Source organism: Mustelus asterias, chromosome 4 (assembly GCF_964213995.1).
Source record: "Mustelus asterias chromosome 4, sMusAst1.hap1.1, whole genome shotgun sequence".
In the NCBI taxonomy this organism is placed as follows: domain Eukaryota; kingdom Metazoa; phylum Chordata; class Chondrichthyes; order Carcharhiniformes; family Triakidae; genus Mustelus; species Mustelus asterias.
The window spans coordinates 18,269,952-18,294,316 of NC_135804.1; the positions used below are offsets into that span (position 1 = coordinate 18,269,952).

The window sequence follows — 24,365 nt, forward strand, 5'->3', positions numbered from 1 at the left end:
CCCGTTCTCAGGCACCCCCATACGCAATCTGCCTGAAAAAATATCAGCGATTCCAAATTGCGCTGTACAAGCCTGTGGGCGGGGCTTAATGCACCCAAAATCCTGCAGCTCCGATCGGCGCTTCCAACTGCGCATGCACAGAAAAAACGATAGAACGCTGCTCCCCTGCAACATTTTTCCCAGGCTGCATAATGCCTCTCCCTGGCCCCCACAGATATTGCCCCACCCCCACAACATTACTGACCCCCTTATCCCCCCCACCCCCCTGCCACTCAGGCCAATCGCAGAGCCCTCCTCCCTTTCCCCCCACCGATCTCAGGCAGAGTGGCAGCGGACCCTCTTCCCCTCCACTGATCTCAGGCAAAGTGACAGCAGACCCCCTTCCCCTCCACTGATCTAAGGCAGAGTGGCAGCGGATCCCTCTTCCCCACCACTGATCTCAGGCAAAGTGACAGTGGACCCACCTTCCCCGCCCCCCACCGATCTCAAGCAGAAAGCCGTCGGGTGCTAGGCACCTACTTCTTCACTAATTAGTTGCCTGAATTGGACTTTTGTGGAGCATGTCTGTTTCGCGCCGATTCTGGATGGGTGAACACGGTGGTAAAGGAGGAAGTGTCGGTAAAGTTGGGCCTGCAGCCCATTAGGTCAATAAGTAGCCATCGTGCCAATTTCGGGCGCGGTCCCGATCGCGGCCATTTTCGGGTCTTGGCAAAGGGGGAACTGGCACGGAGGCAGGCGCAGATCACGCTACTCAGTTCACGTCCAACCAAGTTTTCGCCCCCGAAAACAGGCGCAACGCAATGGTAAAATCCAGCCCTAAGGGTCAGCTTAGTATGGCCAATCCATCTAATCTGCTCATCTTTGGACTGAGAGAGGAAACCCCGAAGAATCCCACACAGGCATGGGGAGAACGTGCAAACTCCACACAGACAGTGACCTGCTGCCGGATTTGAACTCAGGTCCCTGGCGCTGTGAGGCAGCAGTGCTAACTACTGTGCCACAGTGCAAAAAAAGGAACTGAAAACTGTCACATATAATATTAAGTGTGCTCCGTCGAAGCTTTTTTTTCTTAAGAATGGGCATTTTCCTCCCAGTGTGTATTTCATTTGCTGGATAGAGGGGCTCGGAAAAAGAAGCAACAAAGCTTTGTAAAAAAAAATTGTTTAATGCCAAAACATGGACAAAGAAAATGTAACTTAGCAAACCATTTGTCAATGCATGGGCCTAATATTGCCTCCTTATTTATTGGATTCAAGTTTAGAGACAATTCTTTTAATAGATCATAGGAATAGAAATAGGAGTTTGGAGGCACTGGATACTGCAAAGGCAATGGGCCCTGATAACATTCCGGCAATAGTATTGAAGACCTGTGCTCCAGAACTTGCGGCTCCCCTAACCAAGCTCTTCCAGTACAGTTACAACACTGGCACCTACCCAACAATGTGGAGAATTGCCCAGGTATGTCCTGTACACAAAAAGCAGGACAAATCCAACCCAGCCAATTACCGCCCAATCAGTCCATCCTCGATCATCAGTCGAGTGATGGAAGGGGTCATCAACAGTGCGATCAAGCAGCACCTGCTCAGCAATAACCTCAGTGATGCTCAGTTTGAGTTTCGCCAGGGTCACGCAACTCCTGACCTCATTGCAGCCTTGGTTCAAACATGGATGAAAGAGCTAAATTCCAGAGGTGAGGTGAGAGTGACAGCCCTTGACATCAAGGCTGCATCCGACCAAGTGTGGCATCAAGGAGCCCTAGCAAAACTGGAATCAATGGGTATCAGGGGGCAAAAACTCCTGGTACATAGGAATCATAGAAATCATAGAAACCCTACAGTACAGAAAGAGGCCATTCGGTCCATCGAGTCTGCACCGACCACAATCCCACCCAGGCCCCACCCCCATATCCCTACATATTTTACCCACTAATCCCTCTAACCTACACGTCTCAGGACACTAAGGGGCAATTTAAGCATGGCCAATCAACCTAACCCGCACATCTTTGCAATGTGGGAGGAAACCGGAGCACCCGGAGGAAACCCACATACACGAGGAGAATGTGCAAAGTCCACACAGACAGTGACCCAAGCTGGGAATCGAACCCAGGTCCCTGGAGCTGTGAAGCAGCAGTGCTAACCACTGTGCTACCGTACCGTGCCGGAAGATGGCTGTAGTTGTGGAGGATCAGTCGTCTCAGCTCCAGGACATCTCTGCAGGAGTCCCTCAGGGTAGTGTCCTAGGCCCAACCATCTTCAGCTGCTCCATCAATGACCTTCTCTCCGTCATAAGGTCAGAAGTGGGGATGTTCGCTGATAATTGCACAATGTTCAGCACCATTCGCGACTCCTCAGATACTGAAGCAGTCCATGTCCAAACACAACAAGATCTGGACAATATCCAGGCTTGGGCTGACAAGTGGCAAGTAACATTCGCGCCACACAAATGCCAGGCAATGACCATTACCAATAAGAGAAACTCTAACCACCCCCCTTAACATTCAATGGTATAACCATCACTGAATCCCCCACTGTCAATACCATTGACTAGAAACTCAACTGGACTCACCACATAAACACAGTGGCTACAAGAGCAGGTCAGAGGCTAGGAATACTGCGGCAAGTAACCCACCTCCTGACTCCCCAAAGCCTATCCACCTTCTACAAGGCACAAGTCAGGAGTGTGATGGAATATTCCCCACTTGCCTGGATGGGTGCAGCTCCAACAACACTCAAGAAGCTTGCCACCATCCAAGACAAAGCAGCCCGCTTGATTGACACCACACCTACAAACATCCACCACCGACGCTCAGTAGCAGCAGTGTGTACTATCTACAAGATGCACTGCAGCAATTCACCAAAGATCCTTAGACAGCACCTTCCAAACTCACAACCTCTTCCATCTAGAAGGACAAGGGCAGCAGATACATGGGAACACCACCACCTGCAAGTTCCCCTCCAAGCCACTCACCATCCTGACTTGGAAATATATCGCCGTTCCTTCGCTGTCGCTGGGTGAAAATCCTGGAATTCCCTCCCTCACAGAATTGTGGGTCAACCCACAGCACATGGACTGCAACATTTCAAGAAGGCGGCTCACCACCACCTTCTCAAGGGTAACTATGGAAGGACAATAAAGGCTGGCCAGCCAGCAATGCCCGTGTCCCACAAATGAATTTTAAAAAAGGAACAGGAGTAGGCCATTTGGCCCCTTGAGCTTGCTCCACCATTCAATAAGATCATGGCTGATCCAACATTTCTCGTGCACTTTCCTGCCCTTTCCCCGTAACCTTTGGTTCCCTTACAGATCAAGAATCTATCTATCTCAGTCCCGCTGCGCTGGTCGAGTAGCATATGAACGAGAGGCGAAAATCTCTTGCCTCTCCCAATATTGCCAGCCCCGTCCTGCTGGCATAATCAGCCTCGTATCCTTCCTGGGTGCAAGCCTGATTTAAATATTGATAAGTTTATTTTAATGTAATCAGTGAGCCTGGGACTCAGTAGACTGGGCTCACATATCTTTCAGACTTTGGCGGTGGAGGTCCTCACCAATGAGGATCACAGATGGTCCCCACCAACAGTGGTGGGATCTGATATGATGGCTTTGCCGGTGGTATGGGATGCCATTGAAGCCCCATGGATAGTCTGGGGCAGGGCAGGGCCGGCAAATGAAATAATTCCATAAACGAAATGGCTGCCCTGCTTTTTGCAATTTTGGGCATTTAAAATTCGCTGACCCACTCTTGGGCAGCGCCAGGCTGGCACTTCCTCCGTTTTCTCACCTGTTTGACAATTAGAATTTTTCTGAGAGAATTCCACCCGATATCTTTCCTTAGATAAGGAGATTAAAACTGCTCACGATACTCCACATGCGGCCCTCACCAGTATCTCGTACAGTTGCAGCAAGATTGCCCTACGTTAATACTCCAACTCTCTCAAAATATGGGCCAACATTGCATTAGCCTTCCTGATTACCTGCTATACCTGTGTGCTAGAGTTTCTGTGTTTCATGCACAAGTACCCCCAAGTTTGTGTTGCAGCTTTCTGCAGTTTTTCTCCATTTAAATAATATTCTGTTCTTTTGTTCTCCCTTCCAAAATGAACAACTTCACATTTTCTCATGCTTTACTCCATTTGTCAACTTTTTGCCCACTTACTTAACCTACCAATAAATCTTTGTAAACTGTATCCCTCGCGCAACTTGCCTTTCCACCTATTTTCGTGTTGTCTGCAAATTTGGCTCTAGTACACTTGCTTCCTTCCTCCAAGTCATGAATATATATTGTAAACAGTTGCAGTCCCAGTGTTGATCCCTGTGGAACCCCACTGGTCACAGGTCACCAACCTGAAAAAGAATCCCTTATTCCCACTCCCTGTTACCCGCTCATCAGCCAATTCTCTATCCATGACAATATACTACCTCCAACACCATGGGCTCTTGTCCTATGACTTAACATTTTGTGAGGTACCTTGCCGAACACTTTCTGGAAGTCCAAATACAACACATCTACTGGTTCCCCTCTAGCCACTCTTATTGATCCTCGAAAAACTCTAATAAATTAGTCAGATATGATTTCCCTTTCGTGGAGCCATGCTGACCCAGCTTGATTAGATTATGGTTTTCCAAATGTGTTTCTATTACTTCCTTAATAATCAATTTCTCCAAAAATAGATATTAAACTAATCGGCTTTTGGTTACTTGTTTTTTTACTTTCCTCCCTTTTTGAATAGAGATGTCACAATGGCTGTTTTCTAATTCTCCAGTGGGACTTTTGGAAAATTACAACCACTGCATCCACTATCTCTGTAGCTACTTCTTTTAGGATCCTAGTGCGCAAGCCATCAGGGCCGAGGGACTTAGCTGCCTTTAGCCCCATTAGTTTGTCTGGTATTACCTTTACATCTGAATAACATCCTTCTATTAAAAATTCTCAATTTAATGTACTACTGGAGTTCATGCTGAACTATACAATTAAGTGATTCAGTGTGATCATGCTCTTCTTGTGGAGTTTCAGTTCTGAAATTTATTTCCATGGAATTAAAATTTGGCGCCAATTACTTCTGATATTCCCACGTGGACACGCCAGGTGCACTGACCTCTTTCTGGCTCCTTCTAGCGGGTAGATGCAAAACACCAACTGAATGTTGGAAACAAACCACAGAGAATGAAATCTGAATGCTACTCCACATGAGAGTAGAAGGTGCAATTTTTTTGTGTGTATTTGTGTGCATTACTTGCAGACACTTTTAATCATTGTTCGAGCCATGGATGGCAAGCACTTGCCTGTCACAAACGCACTCTCACTGGAAGACTTAACTAGGAAAACTGATGTAATTGCCTGTCAAGCGCAGACATTCCAGAGAAGTCTGTGATAGAAAGGTATTATTAAAAATTGAGGTATCACAGCATTGGCTTCTTTCATTTAGCGCAATATGGTTAAAGTGCAGGTTAACTCACAGAAAATGGTCCCACCTTGCATTGATACATAGAGCCTCAAGCTTAGTGGGGAATGTTTTTCTCTGCTGTCCACCCCATACCTTTCCTGAAGAATGGATGGTCAGTAATGGAAAGTGGCACCTTGACCACCTCGTAGACACTGTAAATGGCTGCTTAAGTATGCAAACCGGGACACTTTGGGAAGGGGGTGGCACAATGGTACGTCACTGGACTAGTATTGCTCTGGCGACCTGGATTCAAATTCCACCGTGGTCAATGGTGAAATTTGAATTCAATAAAATCTAGAATTGAAAGTCTAATGGTGACCATGAAACTACTATCGATTGTCCTTTAAGGAAGGAAATCTGCCGTCTTTACCTGGTCTGGCCTACATGTGACTCCAGGCCCACAGCAATGTGGTTGACTCTCAAATGCCCCCAGGGATGGACAATAAATGCTGGCCAGCCAGCGACGGCCACATTCCATGAACAAAAAAAACCACTACATTAGTTACTTGGAATTTTCTGGGACAAAGTAGATTCTGTGCCATGCACATTCCGTCCAGCCTGTGGACAGCCTAACGAGTGGTCCTTAAGAACAATCAAACATATAAGCAGCAGTGGGCCAGAAGATCTCCGGATGTCAATCGAGCAACACAGACAGACTGGTTTTGGTTTTTAGGAGCAGGAAAGATCCTCCCAGATCCAGAAAAATAATTCAGTCCAGTGCTGGCCACTGGGTTCCACCCCCCCCTCCCCCCCCCCCCCCCTTCCCCCATTCCTCCACCCTCTACCCCACCCACTCCACACTATTTTACCACCAGCCTAGTCCACCCAGTGGAGCCACTGGATTTTCAGCCCCCATTATGGCAACCTGCCAGTGAACACTGACTAAATGCTCTCAGGTTGTGTCATGCTGATAAGGTTCCAGCTTTGAAATGGTACTGGTCTGCCAAGGCTCGTTTCCACAGCTCTGTCAAGTTCATGATCATTCTGGATTGAAGTTAACAATTGCTACAATATCTGTTGAGGTCAACATTGCGGAAGCCAAGCACTTTGATTCAAATGTAAACTTTATGGATTCTCAAGCACTTCCATCTCTACCTTGAGTTTTAACACTTGTTTTATGCTGTTCAAAGGAAATTAATCCATTTATAGGACCATAAAACCATAAGGCATAGGAGCAGAATTAGGCCACTCGGCCCATCGAGTGTGCTCTGTCATTCAATCATGGCTGATTTTTTTTCTCATCCTCATTCTCCTGCCTTTTACCCATAACCTCTGATCCCATTATTAATCAAAAACCTATCTATCCCTGTCTTAAAGACGCCTAATGGCCTGGCCTCCACAGCCTTCTGTGGCAAAGAGTTCCACAGATTCACCACTCTCTGGCTGAAGAAATTCCTCCTCATCTCTGTTTTAAAGGATCGTCCCTTTAACCTGAGGTTGTATCCTTTGGTTCTAGCTTTCCTACTGGTGGAAACATCCTCTCCATGTCCACTCTATCCAGGCCTCGCAGTATCCTGTAAGTTTCAATAAGATCCCCCCTCAACCTTCTAAACTTCAACGATTATAGACCCAGAGTCATCAGCCGTTCCTCATACAACAAGCTCTTCATTCCAGGGATCATTCTTGTGAACCTCCTCTGGACCCTTTCCAAGGCCAGCACATCCTTCCTCAGATCTGGGGCCCAAAACTGCTCACAATACTCCAAATGGGGTCTGACCAGAGCCTTATACAGCCTCAGAAGTACATCCCTGCTCTTGAATTCTAGCCCTCTCGGTATGAATGCTAATATTTGTCTTCCTAACTGCCGACTGAACGTGCACGTTAACCTTAAGAGAATCTTGAACAATGACTCTCAAGTCCCTTTGTGTTTCTGATTTCCTAAGCATTTTCCCATTTAGAAAATAGTCTATGCCTCCATTCTTCCTTCCAAAGTGCATAACCTCACATATTTCCACATTGTATTCCATCTGCCACTTCTTTGCCCACTCTCCTAACCTGTCCAAGTCCTTCTCCAGCCCCCTGCTTCCTCAATACTACCTCTCCCTCTACATATCTTTATATCATCTGCAAACTTAGCAACAGTGCCTTCAGTTCCTTCTTCCAAATCATTAATGTATATTGTGAAAAGTTGTGGTCCCAGAACCGACCCCTGAGGCACACCACTAGTCACTGGCTGCCATCCTGAAAAAGACCCATTTATCCCCACTCTCTGTCCTCTGCCAGTCAGCCTCTATTCATGCCAAGATCTTACCCTTAACACCATGGCCACTTAACTTATTTAACAGTCTCCTATGCGGCACCTTGTCAAAGGCCCTTTAGAAATCTAAATAAATCACGTCCATTGATTCTCCTTTATCTAACTTCCTTGTTACCTCCTCAAAGAACTCTAACAGTTTTGTCAGACATGACCTCCCCTTGACAAAGCCATGCTGACTCAGTCCTACTTTATCATGCACTTCCAAGTACTCTGCGATCTCATCTTTAATAATAGACTCTAAAATCTTGCCAATGACCGAAGTCAGGCTAACCGGCCTGATTAATTTCCCGTCTGCTGCCTCCCTCCCTTCTTAAACACCGGTGTTACATTCGCTACTTTCCAGTCCTCTGGTACCCTCCCTGTCTCCAGTGATTCCTGAAAGATCACCACCAATGCCTCCATAATTTCCTCAACTATTTCTTGGAACCCTGGGGTGTAGTCCACCCAATCCAGAAGATTTATCCCCCTTCAGACCTTTCAGTTTCCCCAGAACCTTCTCCTGAGTGATGGCCACTACTCTCACCTGTGCCCCCTGACTCTCCTGGAGCTCTGGCATCCCACTGGTGTCTTCCACCATGAAGATTGATGCAAAGTAATTATTCAGTTCCTCTGCCATTGCTTTGTTTCCTATTATTACTTCTCCAGCCTCATTTTCCAGTGGTCCAATGTCTATTTTTGCCTCTCTCTTACCTTTTATATATTGAAAAAAACTCTTCCCATCTTCTTTTATGCTGATGTAACACCGACAGGATCGATCTCCATCAAACAGAGCAGTGTTTCAAACTGATTCTCAAATAGGAGTTTTTTCAAGAAGCAAGCAGATAACAGTGTGAAACAGCTTGGGTACTCAGTCAAAGGACAGACTATACTATTCTTGTTCTAATTCTATTGGCATAACTGTGTTCCCAGTTACATCTCATTAGAAATTTGACTGAGGTTTAGATTTGGGAAAGATGAAAACCACAAAATTACTTTCCTATAAATATTCCAAAATTCTCCATTAGTTCTTTTTACTGTAACTTTTCCAACATATTAAAAATTACTAACTGTGCAAGTAGGGGACTGTTGGGCTTAATTTTAACTCTGTGTAAGTAGGTTGATTTTGAACAAAGAATGAAGAACAGTTCAGCACAGGAACAGGCCCTTTGGCCCACCTAATCTGTGCCGCCACAAATGTCTCTCTAGTCTAATATTTACTTGCCTCTATGTGGTCCATATCCCTCTATTCCCTGCCTATTCATCTATCTATCCAGATGCCTCTTGAACGTTTGTTATAGAACCTGCTTCCACCACCTCCTCCGGCAGCGCGTTCCAGGCATTCACCACCCTCTGTGTGGAAAACTTGCCTCTTACATCTCTTTTAGACTTTCCCCTTCTCACTCTCAACCTATGCCCCCGAATAATTGACCCTTCGATCCTGGGAAAAGGTTCGATGGACTAAACAGATTTTTCTTACTCCATATTTTCTTGTCTGTAGTATGAGCGGCCATCTTAAATGGTGGATGCCACTGAATTGATTACTATCTTCTGTATATTGACTTTATCTTACCAAGCTTCATTACTTTGTAACGATTACAAGAAGAAAAACAACATAATTGTAATTATTATGGATCTCATGTTTCCCATGATGCTGTGACATCTCCAGACTGGTTCACCTCAAATTCATCAACGTGCAGACATCACGGATAGGTTAATCCAGTCCACAGAAGTCAAAAGATCCGATCTTGCCCATTTTTATCAAAACACTCCAAACAGCAGCCTGAATTCTATGAATTGTTTATTATTGATTTTAACTTAATGTAGTTACACTGACGTATGACAGCAGAGTGGTTTTGGCTTCGTGAATAAATCAGCCAACCTTTGAAGTCAGCAGAGTGAACCACTGAAGTCCCAGAGCTTATTATTCCTGCTGATTCTCAGAAGTTCTACAAGGAAGGCTTGAGGTATATAAAAAAACAACTTGTATTGATATAGTGCTTCACTGTGTTCTCAAAACATCACAAAGTGCTTCACATCCAATTAGTGTCTGAAGTGGAGTTCTGCAAGTCAACCTGTGAGCTAATTTGCATACGACAATGTCAGACACCAAGCAAGATAAATAACCAGTCTGTTTTGGTGGCATTAGTCAGGGGAGGCCTGTTAGCCAGGACACCTGCAGAATTCTCTGCTCTTCGTTAATGGTGCAGCTAATTATGCAGCACTAGTCATTTTCTGATGAAGGATATACGGATAGTGCCATGAAAGATCTTTGATTAAAAGAGAAGACTTTGAAGTTCTGCTTTGAAATGTTAAAGGCTTTGCAAGTTGTTTCTGCAAAGGTAGGGGGATGCACTTCATTGTATGAAACGGAACCGTTGCTACCAAGAGGGGTTCATCTCTGTGCTGCGCTGGCTGATCCCAGCAGGATGAGAGGTCCCCAGCATTGGAAATGGTTCCTGAGCTCTGCAGCCCTCTCCCCAAGCTCCTCTATCTCTCTCCCCTCCTTCTAGGCAACCCTTAAAACCTACAGGCAGGATGTTCCGGTCAATCCCGGCAGTGGGAGCTTCGGATCTGGCCGACAGCGACCTCCATCACACTTCCATCTCCCCACTGTGGGTTCCCTGGCTGGAGAGGGTGCTGACAATGGGAAACCTCGTTGACAGTGGCTTGACTGCTGGAAGATTTCACCACCAGCCAATGGCTGGCCATCTCCACCACCACAATAAACACTGCGGGGAGATGGGGGGGGAGGGGGAGGGGGTGGAATCCCGCCCTACCTCTTTGACCAAGCCTTTGGTCACTTGGTTAAATATCTCCTTATGAGTTCAGTCCCAAGGTTTGCCTGATGTTGCTGCCATGAAGCATCTTGGAGCGTGTGACTGCATTAATGGTTCTACATAAATACACGTTGCTGTTTTTTGCTGTCCTCGATCATTAGCCACTCACTCTTACTGGAAAATATGCATGTAGAGGACATGGGTTGTGTCGGGCCAAGCTTGGCTCTGATGTCCATAACCTGTCAGTGAGTCAGGGACCAAATGCTTCCTCTTACGGGGCAACCCAGAACAAGTGATCATAGGTACAGGTTGAGAGACAGTAGATTTAAAACTGAGATGAGGAGGAACTACTTCTCGCAGAGGGTGGTGAATTTGTGGAGCTCACTGCCCCATAGCACAGTGAGGTCTGAATTGTTGAATGGTTTCATGAAGGAGATAGATATATTTCTTATAACAAAAGGATAACGGGATATGGGGAACAGGTAGGAAGGTGGATTTGAGACCAGGGAGAGATCAGCCATGATCTGAATGAATGGCGGCGCAGGCTCGAAGGGCTGAATTTGCCTCCTTCTGCTCCTAATTCCTATGTTCCTATGTTGAGCCTGCAATTACTCACACCTAATTAAAACATAAAGAATGTCCTTCAGGAAAAAAAGATGACTAAATTTATGCAGAAAAAATAGACCAAATGGCAAAAAAGTTCCAAACACTCAAAGTCAATGTTCCTCATAAAGCAATCAGGTCTCAACTCTGCATTAATCAAAATATTAATGATGATTCATTTTGCGCTGTTTCATTTTAAATGTGCCACATGAACCCCCTTAGATGGCTTATTTATCTCCCTTAAAAATAAGACAATTAAAAAAATCTATTTGACAACACATAAAACTAAAATAACGACAAGAACCAAAGATTTCTCCTTTCATAAAGATGTGAAGTAAACATAAATCCTAGCATAGTTTTTGGTGTAAGAAAAATAATTTTGTTAGCTCAGATTTCACATTGGCACATCATCTATCCTAATTATCAGTGAAGAAACAGCTCCATTTATTTATTTTCTTCATTAAACTGTTAAAGACTTTCAACAATACTCAAGTCAGAACGTCAAACATGCCTGTAAGCAGCCTCACGGGAGACAGGGAGCATACTGCATTACCAGTTAGCATTGACTAAGGTAGTATTCATGTAATATTCATGCCTGCTGATTATCATAGAATCCGTACAGTGTAGAAGGAGGCCATTTGGCCCATCAAGGCTGCACTGACAACAATCCCATCCAGACCCTACCCCTGTAACCCAACGTATTTACCCTGCTAATCCCCCGGACAATTTTTCAAGGTTAATCAACCTAACCCGCTCATCTTGGACTGTGGGAGAAAACTGGAACAACCAGAGGAAACCGATGCAGACAGGGGGAGAGCGTGCAAACTTCACACAGACAGTAGGCCCATTCGGGGGTCTGGCGGCAGCGGGGAGGAGGCTGTTCTTGAGTCGGTTGGTGCGTGGCCTCAGACTTTTGTATCTTTTTCCCGACGGAGGAGGGTGGGGGGGGAAGTGTCCGGGGTGCGTGGGTCCTTAATTGTGCTGGTTGCTTTGCTGGGGCAGTGGGGGGTGTGGACGGGGTCGGTGGATGGGAGGCTGGTTTGCGTGGTGGATTGGGCTACATTTACGACCTTTTGTAGTTCCTTGCGGTCTTGCGCAGAGCAGGAGCCATACCAAGCTGTGATACAACCAGAAAGAATGCTTTCTATGGTGCATCTGTAAAAGTTGGTGAGAGTCGCAGCTGACATGCCAAATTTCCTTAGTCTTCTGAGAAAGTAGATGAGTTGGTGGGCTTTCTTAAATATAGTGTCGGCATGGGGGGAACCAGGACAGGTTGCTGGTGATCTGGACACCCAAAAACTTGAAGATCTCGACCCTTTCTACTTTGTTCCTTGCCAGTCTTCCCTCCCCCTCTCAGAGTCAAAATCACCCCATTTGGGGCACTTTCCCAAGAAGCTGAGCCTGGGAATTTCCTGATTCGAGCTGTCCCACCTCAGGAGCAAGAATCGCTCTTGTTAGAAAATCACAACTGAAGGATGATTCAGAGTTCCACGTTGATGACTTTTCATCAGAGGATATTAGAGATATAGAAATAAACCACAGCAAGTCTCAGGAGCCACAGTGAGATATTCAAGATATATTCCAGGTTTTGAGCTGGGACACAGTTTGGAAAGAGTCGGAAAAGAGCAACCTGGAAGATAGTGATCCTGGGTCACTTTGACCAATCGCAGCTTTCTTCCAACAAAAGCAAAATTCTGCAGATGCTGAAGAAAAATCACTTAGAAAGCAGATCTGGAAGCTTCTGAAGAGAGCAAATCAGATTTCACGCTTTGAGTTCATGGCCATTCGCCAGAGCTGGAAGATATTGGAGATGTAGTTGAAAAGGTTTCAAGAAAGTATCTGGATATAGGATTGGAGAGCAAAGCAACAGGGGAAGGAAGGCAGGAGACATGAAATGATAAAGGGGATGATGGCACAAGGCAAAACCTGGTTGGTAATTGGATGTGTAAAGAAACAAAAAGGTGGTCCCAGGGAAGAGCACATTAATTTTTACCTGATTACACTCCGATACCACTGTGCTGTGCTTCAGGACATTTCACTCTTATATGAACAATGTAAACACAAGGTGTTTCCCCTTAATCCATCAGAGATCCGTACAATTCCTCAGTTTCATCCATCATTGGCAACACTGCCTTCATCTATCTGGGCCCTGAGGCCTGAGGTTCCCTCCATAATCTCTCCAACTCTCTCGCTCGCTCCTCCTTTAACTCCAGATGCCTTAGCTCTTTAACCAAGCTTTTGGTCACCTGTTGTAATATCCCATTGTGGAGTTCAGCATCAAACATCAGAATCCTGTGAACAGTTTTGGTGCCCTTATCGAAGGAAAGATATAATAATTGGAATACTGTGTGCAATTCTGGTCACCCTATTATTGAAAGGATATTATTAAACTAGAAAGAGTGCAGAAAAGATTTACTAGGATGCTACCAGGACTTGATGGATTGAGTTATAAGGAGAGGCTGGATAGACTGGGACTTTTCTCTCTGGAGCGTAGGAGGCTGAGGGGTGACCTTAGAAAGGTCTATAAAATAATGAGGGGCATAGACAAGGTAGATAGTCAATATCTTTTCCCAAAGGTAGGGGAGTCTAAAACTAGAGGGCATAGGTTTAAGGTGAGAGGGGAGAGATACAAAAGTGTCCAGAGGAGCAATTTTTTCACACAGAGGGTGGTGTCTGAAACAAGCTGCCAGAGGTAGTAGTAGAGGCGGGTACAATTTTATCTTTCAAAAAGCATTTAGATAGTAACATGGGTACAATGGGTATAGAGGGATATGGGCCAAATGCGGGCATTTAGGATTAGCTTAGGGGTTGAAAAAAAAGGGCAGCATGGACAAGTTGGGCCGAAGGGCCTGTTTCCATGCTGTAAACCTCTATGACTCTATGACTCTATGACTCTATGACAGTGACTGTATTTGAACCTGGGCCCCTGGCGCTGTGAGGCAGAGTGCTAACCACTGTGCCACCGTGCCACCCCAGTCAGGCATGCAATCAATACCCCTCATTCATCGCATACCTGTTTGATCAGTCGGAAACTGGACTTCTCATAATGGCCACTTAAAGGCATCAAGCACCCCTTGAAGTGAAGTGCATGCTAGGTGCAGGCAACAGAGGAAACCTCCTTAGAAGAAAATGGTCGTAAGATCTACAGATTGCCATCCAGGTTTCCCGATGCTGCCTTGGAGGCCCTGGCCCAGGCAGTGAACAGGATGGGCATCCTCATTCCCCTGAGGGCAGGAATCAGCCCTGGTGACAGTGGGAAGAGGTGACCAAGTCAATGGGCGCTGTTTTGCAGGTCCATTAGCCACAGGTGCAAATCCCGTCATGGCCGTAGAATCTCCTGAGAGGCCGAGAACAGGATTTGCACTGGCAAGATTTCCGATTGTGATGTTCCCGGGCCATTCCCGAGGATGCAATCAGGTTCATCATCCAGGAAGGGCTTGAACATGTGAACCTAAATTTGAAGGCACTTCTATAGCATTAGCGAGGTTTAAGTCAAATCCTCAGACCTAATTGAATCTTCCTGCCCTTGAGTGTGATGTCACGCGGGCACAAATTACTACTGCCTTTTAAAAACAGGAAGCAGGTGCCATGACCTCCGAGAGGGAGGAAGGAGGTGAGTAGTCCTCTCCACTACCAGGGTGGTCAAGAGGACAGTATCCGGTGGCCAGCTGCACAAGGGGATAGTTCATGGGTGTTAGGGTGGGGTGGTGATTGGAGGCCTCCTCCGGGATGGGGGCCACTGCTGGTGTGTGCTGTCCTGAAGCCTTTAGCCTGTCAACTTTAAACCATGTTCACAGCCCCGAATGAGTCTGCAGCCTGTGTAGTAAGGAACTGAAAATGAGTTTGAGTTACTGAGCTGTTAGTGCCATGGTGATATGGGGGATCTGTGGGTGCGGGGCTCATGGGGGAAAGGGTGTGATGAGACTGAAGGAGACCAGCCTCAGGAGCTGGGTGGATGAGACGCCAAGAGAGAAGGCAGGAGTGTGACCATCCTTGGGGGGGTGGAGCAGTGGGCAAGCATTTAGAAATTATGGAATGGCTGCCCATGAGTTTTAAGTGTATAGTCTTGACAGCATTGAGATCTCAGGAGTTCTGAGTAAGAACAGTGCCTATCGGTGTTGCCTATCTCTGATTCAGAGAGTAACTGAGTCCTCTAACATTCCTCAGACTCATGTTCATCAAACTAATTGGCCATCATGGGTTAAGCCTTAACATTCAATGTCAGTTGCCCACATTCTCAAAGTCAAGGAGAGGGGTGAAAACTTGTATCAAGGATTAGAGGTTAGATGCAGGGGATCGACATGGAATGTTTAAAAAAGTTTAAAGTTCATTTTATTAATGTCACAAGTAGGCTTACATTAACACTGCAATGAAGTTACTGTAAAAATCCCCTAGTCGCCATACTCCGGCACCTGTTCGGGTACACAGAGGGAGAATTTAACTTGGCCAATCAACCTAACCTGCACATCTTTGGACTGTGGGAGGAAACCAGAGCATCTGGAAGAAACCCACGCAGACACGGGGAGAATTTGCAGACTCCGCACAGACAGTGACCCAAGCCGGGAATCGAACCGGGTCCCTGATAGTTCTGGAAAGCAGAAATCATCTACAATAATGTAAGGAGCAAGTACTTTATTTAAGAGATAGATTTACACAAGGGCCCAGATAAATCAACGCAACATGTTTCCGAAACTAAATTATGCCATTTACATTTCACCCATGAGGCGCACAGCTCTGATAATTAAAGTGAAATGATAGAAGACACTCAAATTTTATTTTTGAAGCTCACAGATAATTAAAATCGAATGGCTTCTTCATAACTAAATTATTTAGACTGATGCTATTAATTTTTTAATTACTTTCAGATTAATTAACATCACTGACTTAACCCTGTCTTACTTAGCACTGGTATTCTAGCGCATCCAGTAACTTTATGCCGGAATTGATACCCAGCTGAGTTCAAACATATTGTCCACAAACAAAATGCATTTAACATTTTGCTTTCTGTTGCACAGAAAATTAAGATTCTTCTTCATTTGTTTCTTTTTCTCTGCCAATAACTTCTCAAAATTATTTCTCGATTGCTAGTTTATTTCAATTCAATTCATAGGGGAGGCGATGGCCTAGTAGTATTATCGCTGGACTATTATTTCAGAAACTCAGCTAATGGTGGAATTTGAATTCAATAAAACGAAAAATCTGGAGTTAAGAATCTACTGATGACCATGAAATCATTGTGAATTGTCGGAAAAACCCATCTGGTTCACTAATGTTCTTTAGGGGAGGAAATCTTTACCTGGTCTGGCCTACATGTGACTGCAGAGCCACAGCAATGTGGTTGACTCTCAACTGCCCTTGGGCAACTATGGGTGGGGACTAAATGCTGGCCAGCCAGTGACGCCCTTGTCCCATGAATGAATTCAAAAAATGGCTTAGCTTGAACCTATACAGATTGACTGGAGCAAATGCCAACTATTTTTTATCCTCACTTGTTTTTGCATTCCACTGCAAATACAACAGAAGTATAAAATGCAGTATAAAGCATCAGAAAATAAAATCAACAAACTTTTCTGCATAGAATGTACGTTTTTAATAAATAATAATGGCATTTTAAAACACTCAGTACGAGGTCTCCTGCTTCTTAGAACTATGTCCCCTGCTTTTTATGGTGTATATTAATGATTTGGATGTAAATGTAGGGGGAAATTATACAGAGATTGGCAGATGACACTAAAAATTGGTGGCAAGAGGGATTGTTGTAGACTGCAGGAAGATATCAATGGACTGCTCAGTTGGGAAGAAAAGTGACAATTGGAATTCAACTGAGGAGGTATTGTACAGTGCTGCAGCATTTGACTGCAGATCAAGAGGTCATGGGTTCAAATCCGAGTACACTCTTCAGCGTTCGAATGACACTGGGGCTGGACAGTGGCACAGTGGTTAGCACTGCTGCCTCACAGCGCCAGGGATCCGGGTTCGATTCCCGGCTTGGGTCACTGTCTGTGTGGAGTTTGCACCTTCTCCACGTGTCCGCGTGGGTTTCCTCCGGGTGTTCCAGTTTCCTTCCACAGTCCAAAGATGTGCAGGTTAGGTGGATCGGCCATGCTAAATTGTCCCTTAGTGTCAGGGCGACTAGATAGGATAAATGCATGGGGTTATGGGGATAGAGTCTGGATAGAATTGTGGTTGGTGCAGATTCAATGGGCCAAATGGCCTCCTTCTGTATTGTACAATTCCATGATTGAACCCAGAGAAATGCGCGGTAATGCATCTGGGGAGGTCAAACAAGGCAAAGGATTACACAATAAATGGGAGGATACTTAGAGAAGTAGAGGAAGGGAGAGACCATGGAGTGAATGTCCATGGATCCCTGAAGTTAGCAGGATAGGTTAATAATAGAAAGTAAACATAGGAAATAGGTGCAGGAGTAGGTCATTCGGTCCATCAAGCCTGTTCCACCATTCAATACAATCATGGCTGACCATCCACTTCAATGCCTCTTCCTCACACTATCCCCATATCCACTTATGTCATTATATTTAGAAATTTGTCAATCTCTGCTTTAAACATACTCTTTGAGAGGAACCCCAGGTCCCTTTGTGCATCTTACGATTTAAGAAATACCACGCACATTTATTCCTCCTGCCAAAGTGGATAACCTCACATTCTTCCACATTATATCACATCTGCCATGTTCTTGCCCACTCACTAAATCTGTCCCAACATCCTTGAACCACTTTGCATCTTCCAGAATAGTAACGACATGAAAATATCAGAGAAGTCCAATAAATTGGGATGTTTTCTGCTGGTTATATATATTTTAAATACAATTGGAAAACATAAGCTGCTTAAAGGCAGGGACAGTTTGGTTAGGTTAATGGAACTAGTGCTTTTGAGATATTGATGAACCTAGCAACACTGCATACAGATGTTTACCTAAGGCAAGCTGATAACAATGAGGAATGGAACATTGGTGTAGGGTGCTGGAGGTTTAAGGCAGGAGGAAAGGTGTGAACTTTGCATTTATAATTCTGAAAGGTAGGCCACGATCCTCCAGAATAAATCAAAGTGCTGCCGCTAGTGGGGAAAGTCAGAGATTCCCGCTGGCAGTGCTGATCTCATCTTATTCAGCTTATTAAAATGAGTTATCCCTCTCCACACGGGAGATAGATAGTTGAACGGCCCAGATGCATGCCCCACTGCAACCGGATATCAGCTGTTCTCCTGACAGTGAAGAGCACTTCCTGCTTTGGTGTTATCTTGTTGGCTTGTGTTGTGTCTGTGTCTCCAGCACATTCTCACTCAGTTATTTCAGGACTACATTAGTGTGGGCAGCTCTCAGACTCAGAACATTCCATCAAACTCCCATTACTGGAGTTATTAATGTATATTTTTTTAGTGCACAAGCTGTAACATTTAATGGAGCAAAAAACTTGTTTCACCAACCAGGATCTACAAATCACAGTGGAGTGCACATGGGAGTAGCTGGATGACCATGTTGGATTAAAATGAGAGAGAAAGGGAAGAATATGAAGTAACAGAAGAGTGAAGGAGGGGGAGGGAAGAAGATGAAGGGAAGAAGAATGAAGAGAGAGGGAAGAAGATGAAGGGAAGAAGAGTGAAGGAAAGGGAGGGAAGAAGAGTGAAGGAGAGGAAGGGAAGAAGATGGATGGAAGAAGATGAAGGAGAGGGATGGAAGAAGATGAAGGAGAGGGATGGAAGAAGGTGAAGGAGAGGGAGGGCAGAAGAGTGAAGGAGAATGAGGAAGGAAGATGAAAGGGAAAACTTTTGTGCTTTCTAGGAAGGCTCGGAGTTGAAGAGAAAGTGCAATGTTTTAAAAATGGGGCCAGAGTGAACAGCTGTGAGAAAACTAACGCTAACAGAGACACTGGTCGGAATTTTACCACCCTGCCGGCCACGGGAATCGGAGTGGGCGAGGGGCGGAGCATAGGAAGGTCTGTTGACCGTAGGCGTAATTTTATAGTTTCGGGATGAGCGAGCCTGTAAAATCCCACCCACTGTTGTTTCGTTTATTCTGGTTATTATCACAGTATACTGCAAAACCATTATTCAAACTAGTATTCCAATTTCTTCTTGAATGCCCTGAAAGATTATTACCATTTATAAATGATAATTTTTAAGACCCGACCACTGCAAATACTACTTATGCCATTAAAAGCTTTCATATCTTTCTAATGTAGCAGTGTGTTCCTACTGGCTTAGATAATATCCAGCTCCTTTATTCTATGGTAAATCCATTTTACCATAACTACAAGTAACTTTCTGTCTACAATAGGTTTTGCTACGCTCCTCAATGGCAAAAATGAAGTTCAAAAAATTGCATGCCTGTTGAGACTGCCTTAAATGTCAAACTACTAACTTTCTAGGTACAAGACCACAGGTCTGGGATTTTGATATTCCATTGCGTATCTTAGAGTCCAGTTTAAATTCCAGTTTGATGCAGATCTTTTGTCCCCAAACTAATACAGTGCGATTCTGAAAAGGGAAAAGTTTCAACTCCACTTGTGAACAAACTTCACAACAAAATGAACATTTGCTCTCTTTCATCAACTCCAATGTGATTTCAGTGTTGCTTATTTAGAATCTAAAATGACAATTATTTATTCCCACAAGAATATTATTGTCAACACATGAAAGTACAAACCTGTAAAAAAGTGTCTACTGGTGCTCAGTCTGGAAGATCTCTGCACAGTACAGCACAAGTGTAACAAGGCCAGCATGGTGATTATCAAGACAATACTCTGCCAGAGGAGGGTAAGTTCAAAATGTTTTCCAAACCTGCAGAGATAATGAGTGATGTCGTTAGAAGTTTCCATGAATCTTAAAATGTTTTTAAGTGTCTTAAAGTTTTTAAATGTCTTAACCTAATGGTCAATGGAATTTATCCAATGGGTGGCTAACAGATAAAAGGCAAAGATTCCAGGCTTTGCTGAATGAGCTCACTTCAACCAAGTTAGATTGCTATGATGTGGCAACCGACTGCAAGACTCCCCAGTGTAAAAAGGGAAAATTAACCAGGCTCCTGAGTGCTACTCAATAATCCCATTTGGAAGTGCATCAACTAAACACTTAGCCAGGATACTCCATGGGCGGAATTTTCCCGTCCTGCCCACCACAGGAATCATAGTGAGTGGGACATGGACCATGCTAAGGTCCGTTGACCTCGGGCGGGATTTTCTGGTCCTGGGGCAACCACGGCTGGAAAATCCCTTCCCATGTGTTCGAATAGTTTAGTGTGAATTCCTGTAAAAACTTGCACTTTATACACAATACCATAGAGTCAGAATAGCTTCATGAAGGGGAAATCATGTCTGACAATGTTATTAGAATTGTTTGAGGTGGTAACGAGCAGGATAGTTAAAGGGAAGACTTAATATACTTGGATTTCCGAAAAGCATTTGATAAGGTACCACACAAAAGGCAACTTAATAAGTTAAGAGCACATAGTGTCGGGGGAGTATATTAGCATGGACAGAGGATTGGCTAACTAATAGAAGACAAAAGGTTGGGATAGGTGGGGCATTTTCAGAATGGCAACGTGTAACTAGTGGAGTGCCACAGGGATCAGTACTTGGGCTACTATTATTTACAATATATATGAGTGACTTGGGCAAGGAAAGTGCATGTGCTATTGCCAAGTTTGTTGATTACACTAAAGTAAGGCAAGTAGTGAGGATTACACAAAGAGTCGACAGAGGGATATAGACAGGTTAAGTGAGTGGACAGAAACTTGGCAGATGGAATATAATGTAAGAAAATGTGAAGTTATACACTCTGGTAGGAAGAATAAAGGAGCTGAATATTATTTAAATGGAGAAAGACTGCAGAAAGCTGCAGAAGAGAGGGATTTGGGGGTCCTCATAAATAAATCACAAAAAACTAACATTCACGTTCAGTAGTTAAAAGGGAAAACAAATAGAATGTTGGCCTTTATTTCAAAGGGAATGGAGTATAAAAATAGGAAAGTCTTGCTAAAACTCTATAAGGCACTAGTTGGACCAGACTTGAAAACTGTGAACAATTTTGGTCCCCTAATTTAAAGAAAGTCATACTGGTGTTGGAGGCACTCCAGGGAAGGTTCACTAGGTTGATCATGGGTATGGAGGGATTTTCTTATGAGGAGAGGTTGATTAGATTGGGCCTGTACTCATTGGAGTTTAGAAGAATGAGAGGCAACCTTCTTGAGACATTTAGGATTCTCAGGGGGTTTCACAGGGTAGATGCTGAGAGGTTATTTCCCTTTGTGGGAGAGTTTAGGACCAGAGGGCATAATCTCAGAGTAAGGGATCATCCATTTAAGACAGAGATGAGGAAGATTTTCTTCTCTCAGGAGGTAGTGAATCTGTGGAATTCTTTACCATAGAGGGATGTAGAGGCTGTTCAAGGCTGAGATAGACAGATTTTTCATCAGTAGGGTATTTAAGGGTTATGGAGATAAGGCAGGAAAGTGGAGTTGAGGGTTTTCACATCATGATTTCATTGAATGGCGGAATATACTAAATAGGCCAAATAGCCTACTTTTGCTCCTATGTCTTCTGGTCTTCTGGTCATTGTTGGAGACATATTGGAGATTATCCTGCAATTTGCACATCATACTTCAACAAGGTGTTAAAACGTTTAGGAAAGAGCATTCGAAAGGGATGTCAGAAAGTTAAATGGTTTCTAAACATTGGCAACACAGCTGTCTTATGTGTTACCTGTTTCAATCAATTAACTATGTCCAAATCTTCAAGAAGCCATAGCAACAAGGGTAGTAAGACCCATGTTTCGTTTTTCTATGACAAGTTAAATAAGAGCACAAAAATCAAGGTTGACATTTCAGTGCAGTACTGAGGGAGCACTGTATTGTCAACACTGCACCTTTGGTATGCAATGTTAAGCTGAGGCCCCATCCGGCTGCTTGAGTGAAAGCTCGAGTGGCACTATTTTGAAGGAGAGGAAGGGAGTTATTTCCGGGTTAAGTGAAAGTGGAGTTGAGGGTTTTCACATCATGATTTCATTGAATGGCGGAATATACTAAATAGGCCAAATAGCCTACTTTTGCTCCTATGTCTTCTGGTCTTCTGGTCATTGTTGGAGACATATTGGAGATTATCCTGCAATTTGCACATCATACTTGCCAATGTTTAGAAACCATTTAACTTTCTGACATCCCTTTCGAATGCTCTTTCCTAAACGTTTTAACACCTTGTTGAAGTATGATGTGCAAATTGCAGGATAATCTCCAATATGTCTCCAACAATGACCAGAAGACCAGAAGACATAGGAGCAAAAGTAGGCTATTTGGCCTATTTAGTATATTCCGCCATTCAATGAAATCATGATGTGAAAACCCTCAACTCCACTTTCCTGCCTTATCTCCATAACCCTTAAATACCCTACTGATGAAAAATCTGTCTATCTCAGCCTTGAAGGGAGTTATTTCCTGGTCAATATTCATCCCTCAATCACCATCACAAAATAAATAGACAACCTCGTCATTATCACATCGATGTTTGCTGGAGTTTGCTGAAGCCATATTGGCTGCCACACTTCCTACAGTACTTCACTGGTTTTAAAATGCTTTGAGGCATCCGGTGATCACGAAAAGCACTTTGTATCAATGCCAGTCTTTCTTTATTTCTTTTACAGATCTTGGTTCCTACAGCTGACATCTCAGATTTATAATGCACTATCTTATTTTCTTAATTTCCAAGAAAAAGTGACGATTAAAGAAGCCAAGAGTCACATTGAAGAATATCAATTCTTGTCTTACAGATGAACAAAGAAGAGAATGTCATTCTGTCCCTCAACACTGCTGCTCCATTTAGTAAGATCGCGGCTGATCTGATGGTAACCTCAAATCCTCATCCCACCTACCCTTGATAACCTATCACCCCTTTACTTACCGAGAATCTATGTACCTCTTCCTTAAAACGATTCAAAGACTTTACTTCCACTGCCTGTTCAGGAAGAGAGTTCCAAAGACTCACAACTGTCTGAGTGAAAGAATTTCACCTCATCTCTATTTTAAATGGGTGACCTTTTGTTTTTAAACAATGACCCCACAAGCCACCTTGTCGCAGGATCTTATATGTTTCAATCAAGTTGCCTCTTACTCTTCTAAACTCCAGCGGATTCAAATCTAACCTGTCCAACCTTTCCTCCTACGACAATCCTCCCTCCCATTCCAGGTATTAGTCTAGTAAACCGTCTCTGAACTGCTTCCAATGTATTTACATCCTTCCTTTAATACAATACAGTCTTCTTGTTAAGTTATTATAGTATGTTATTGTATTTGTAAAGAACTGTTACGAGAATGTACATCCAGGTGCCACATTTCACTGCTACACTGCAGTCATGTGCCAGGTAACAATCCATGAGTCTACATGGAGAATGGCAAAAAGTACTGCTACAATCCCAGTTTGTGTTATAACTGGGTGGGAAGATCCCAGAAAGGAACCTTGGCTCAAAGACCATAACTTTTATTTTTTTAACCAAAAGTGGAGGAAATGTTGTCACAGGCCCACTAATTAGTATTTATCAACAAAAGAAAATATTTATTAAACATGAAAGAAATGGATTATAATACAATACTGCTTTACTCTCCTCTTAGCTTAACAAATACACACAGGTTTTAAGATTAACAAGGATGACAAAGTGCATTCGAAGCTACAATGGCCTCATTAGCACACAAATTTGTGGTTTGTAGATTCTTCCTCCGAATCGCCCCAGATAATTTTGATAGGCCAGTCTTCACTTCTCTTTTAGCAATAATTCCTGTCAGCATTTCGAAACAAACCCTTGCAGTTGCACTTGGTGACGGATAATGTCACTCGAATCGCCACTGCATATTGGCAGCATGAAATGACTTCCTCAACCTGCTACTCAATTTTTTAAGCAACATTTGCATGGTAATTTGAGGCAGACTGGGCACTTTTCAGCTTCAAAAATTGTCTTATTGGCTTTCTTGCAAATAGAGCCTAGTCATTTGCTCAACTTGCAAGCTTGGCACAGAATTAGAGAATATTAGTTATCCTGCAGAACAATGGCTATCCTGATCAGATCATTCTTTGCTGTGAATGTATCGCACAACCTCACAAATGGGTCAAAGCCCAACACTTTCAGAACTAAAAATTACCCAGTCTACCTCAAATCACCCTGGGAAAGGAAAGTATCTCAAAAATTTGAGCAACAGGTTATGCAAGCCACTTCACGCAGTTACAATGCAATGATGATGCGAGTGGTATCCCCCACTGATTGGATGCTGACTAGCCCAGAAAGATAGTCTGCCCACCATGCAGTTAA

The 24,365-nt window shown here is 44.0% G+C and overlaps 1 protein-coding gene across 1 annotated transcript in view; it reads right to left on the reverse strand.

Moving 5' to 3' along the window:
* The window catches only part of LOC144492516 (solute carrier family 66 member 2), a 65,394-nt gene that overhangs the window by 35,173 nt on the left and 5,856 nt on the right, over positions 1-24,365 (reverse strand). Inside the window, exon 3 of the mRNA XM_078210617.1 lies at positions 19,723-19,856. Within this exon, the coding sequence (XP_078066743.1) occupies positions 19,723-19,856 (134 nt within the window). The remainder of the gene's footprint in view (positions 1-19,722; positions 19,857-24,365) is intronic.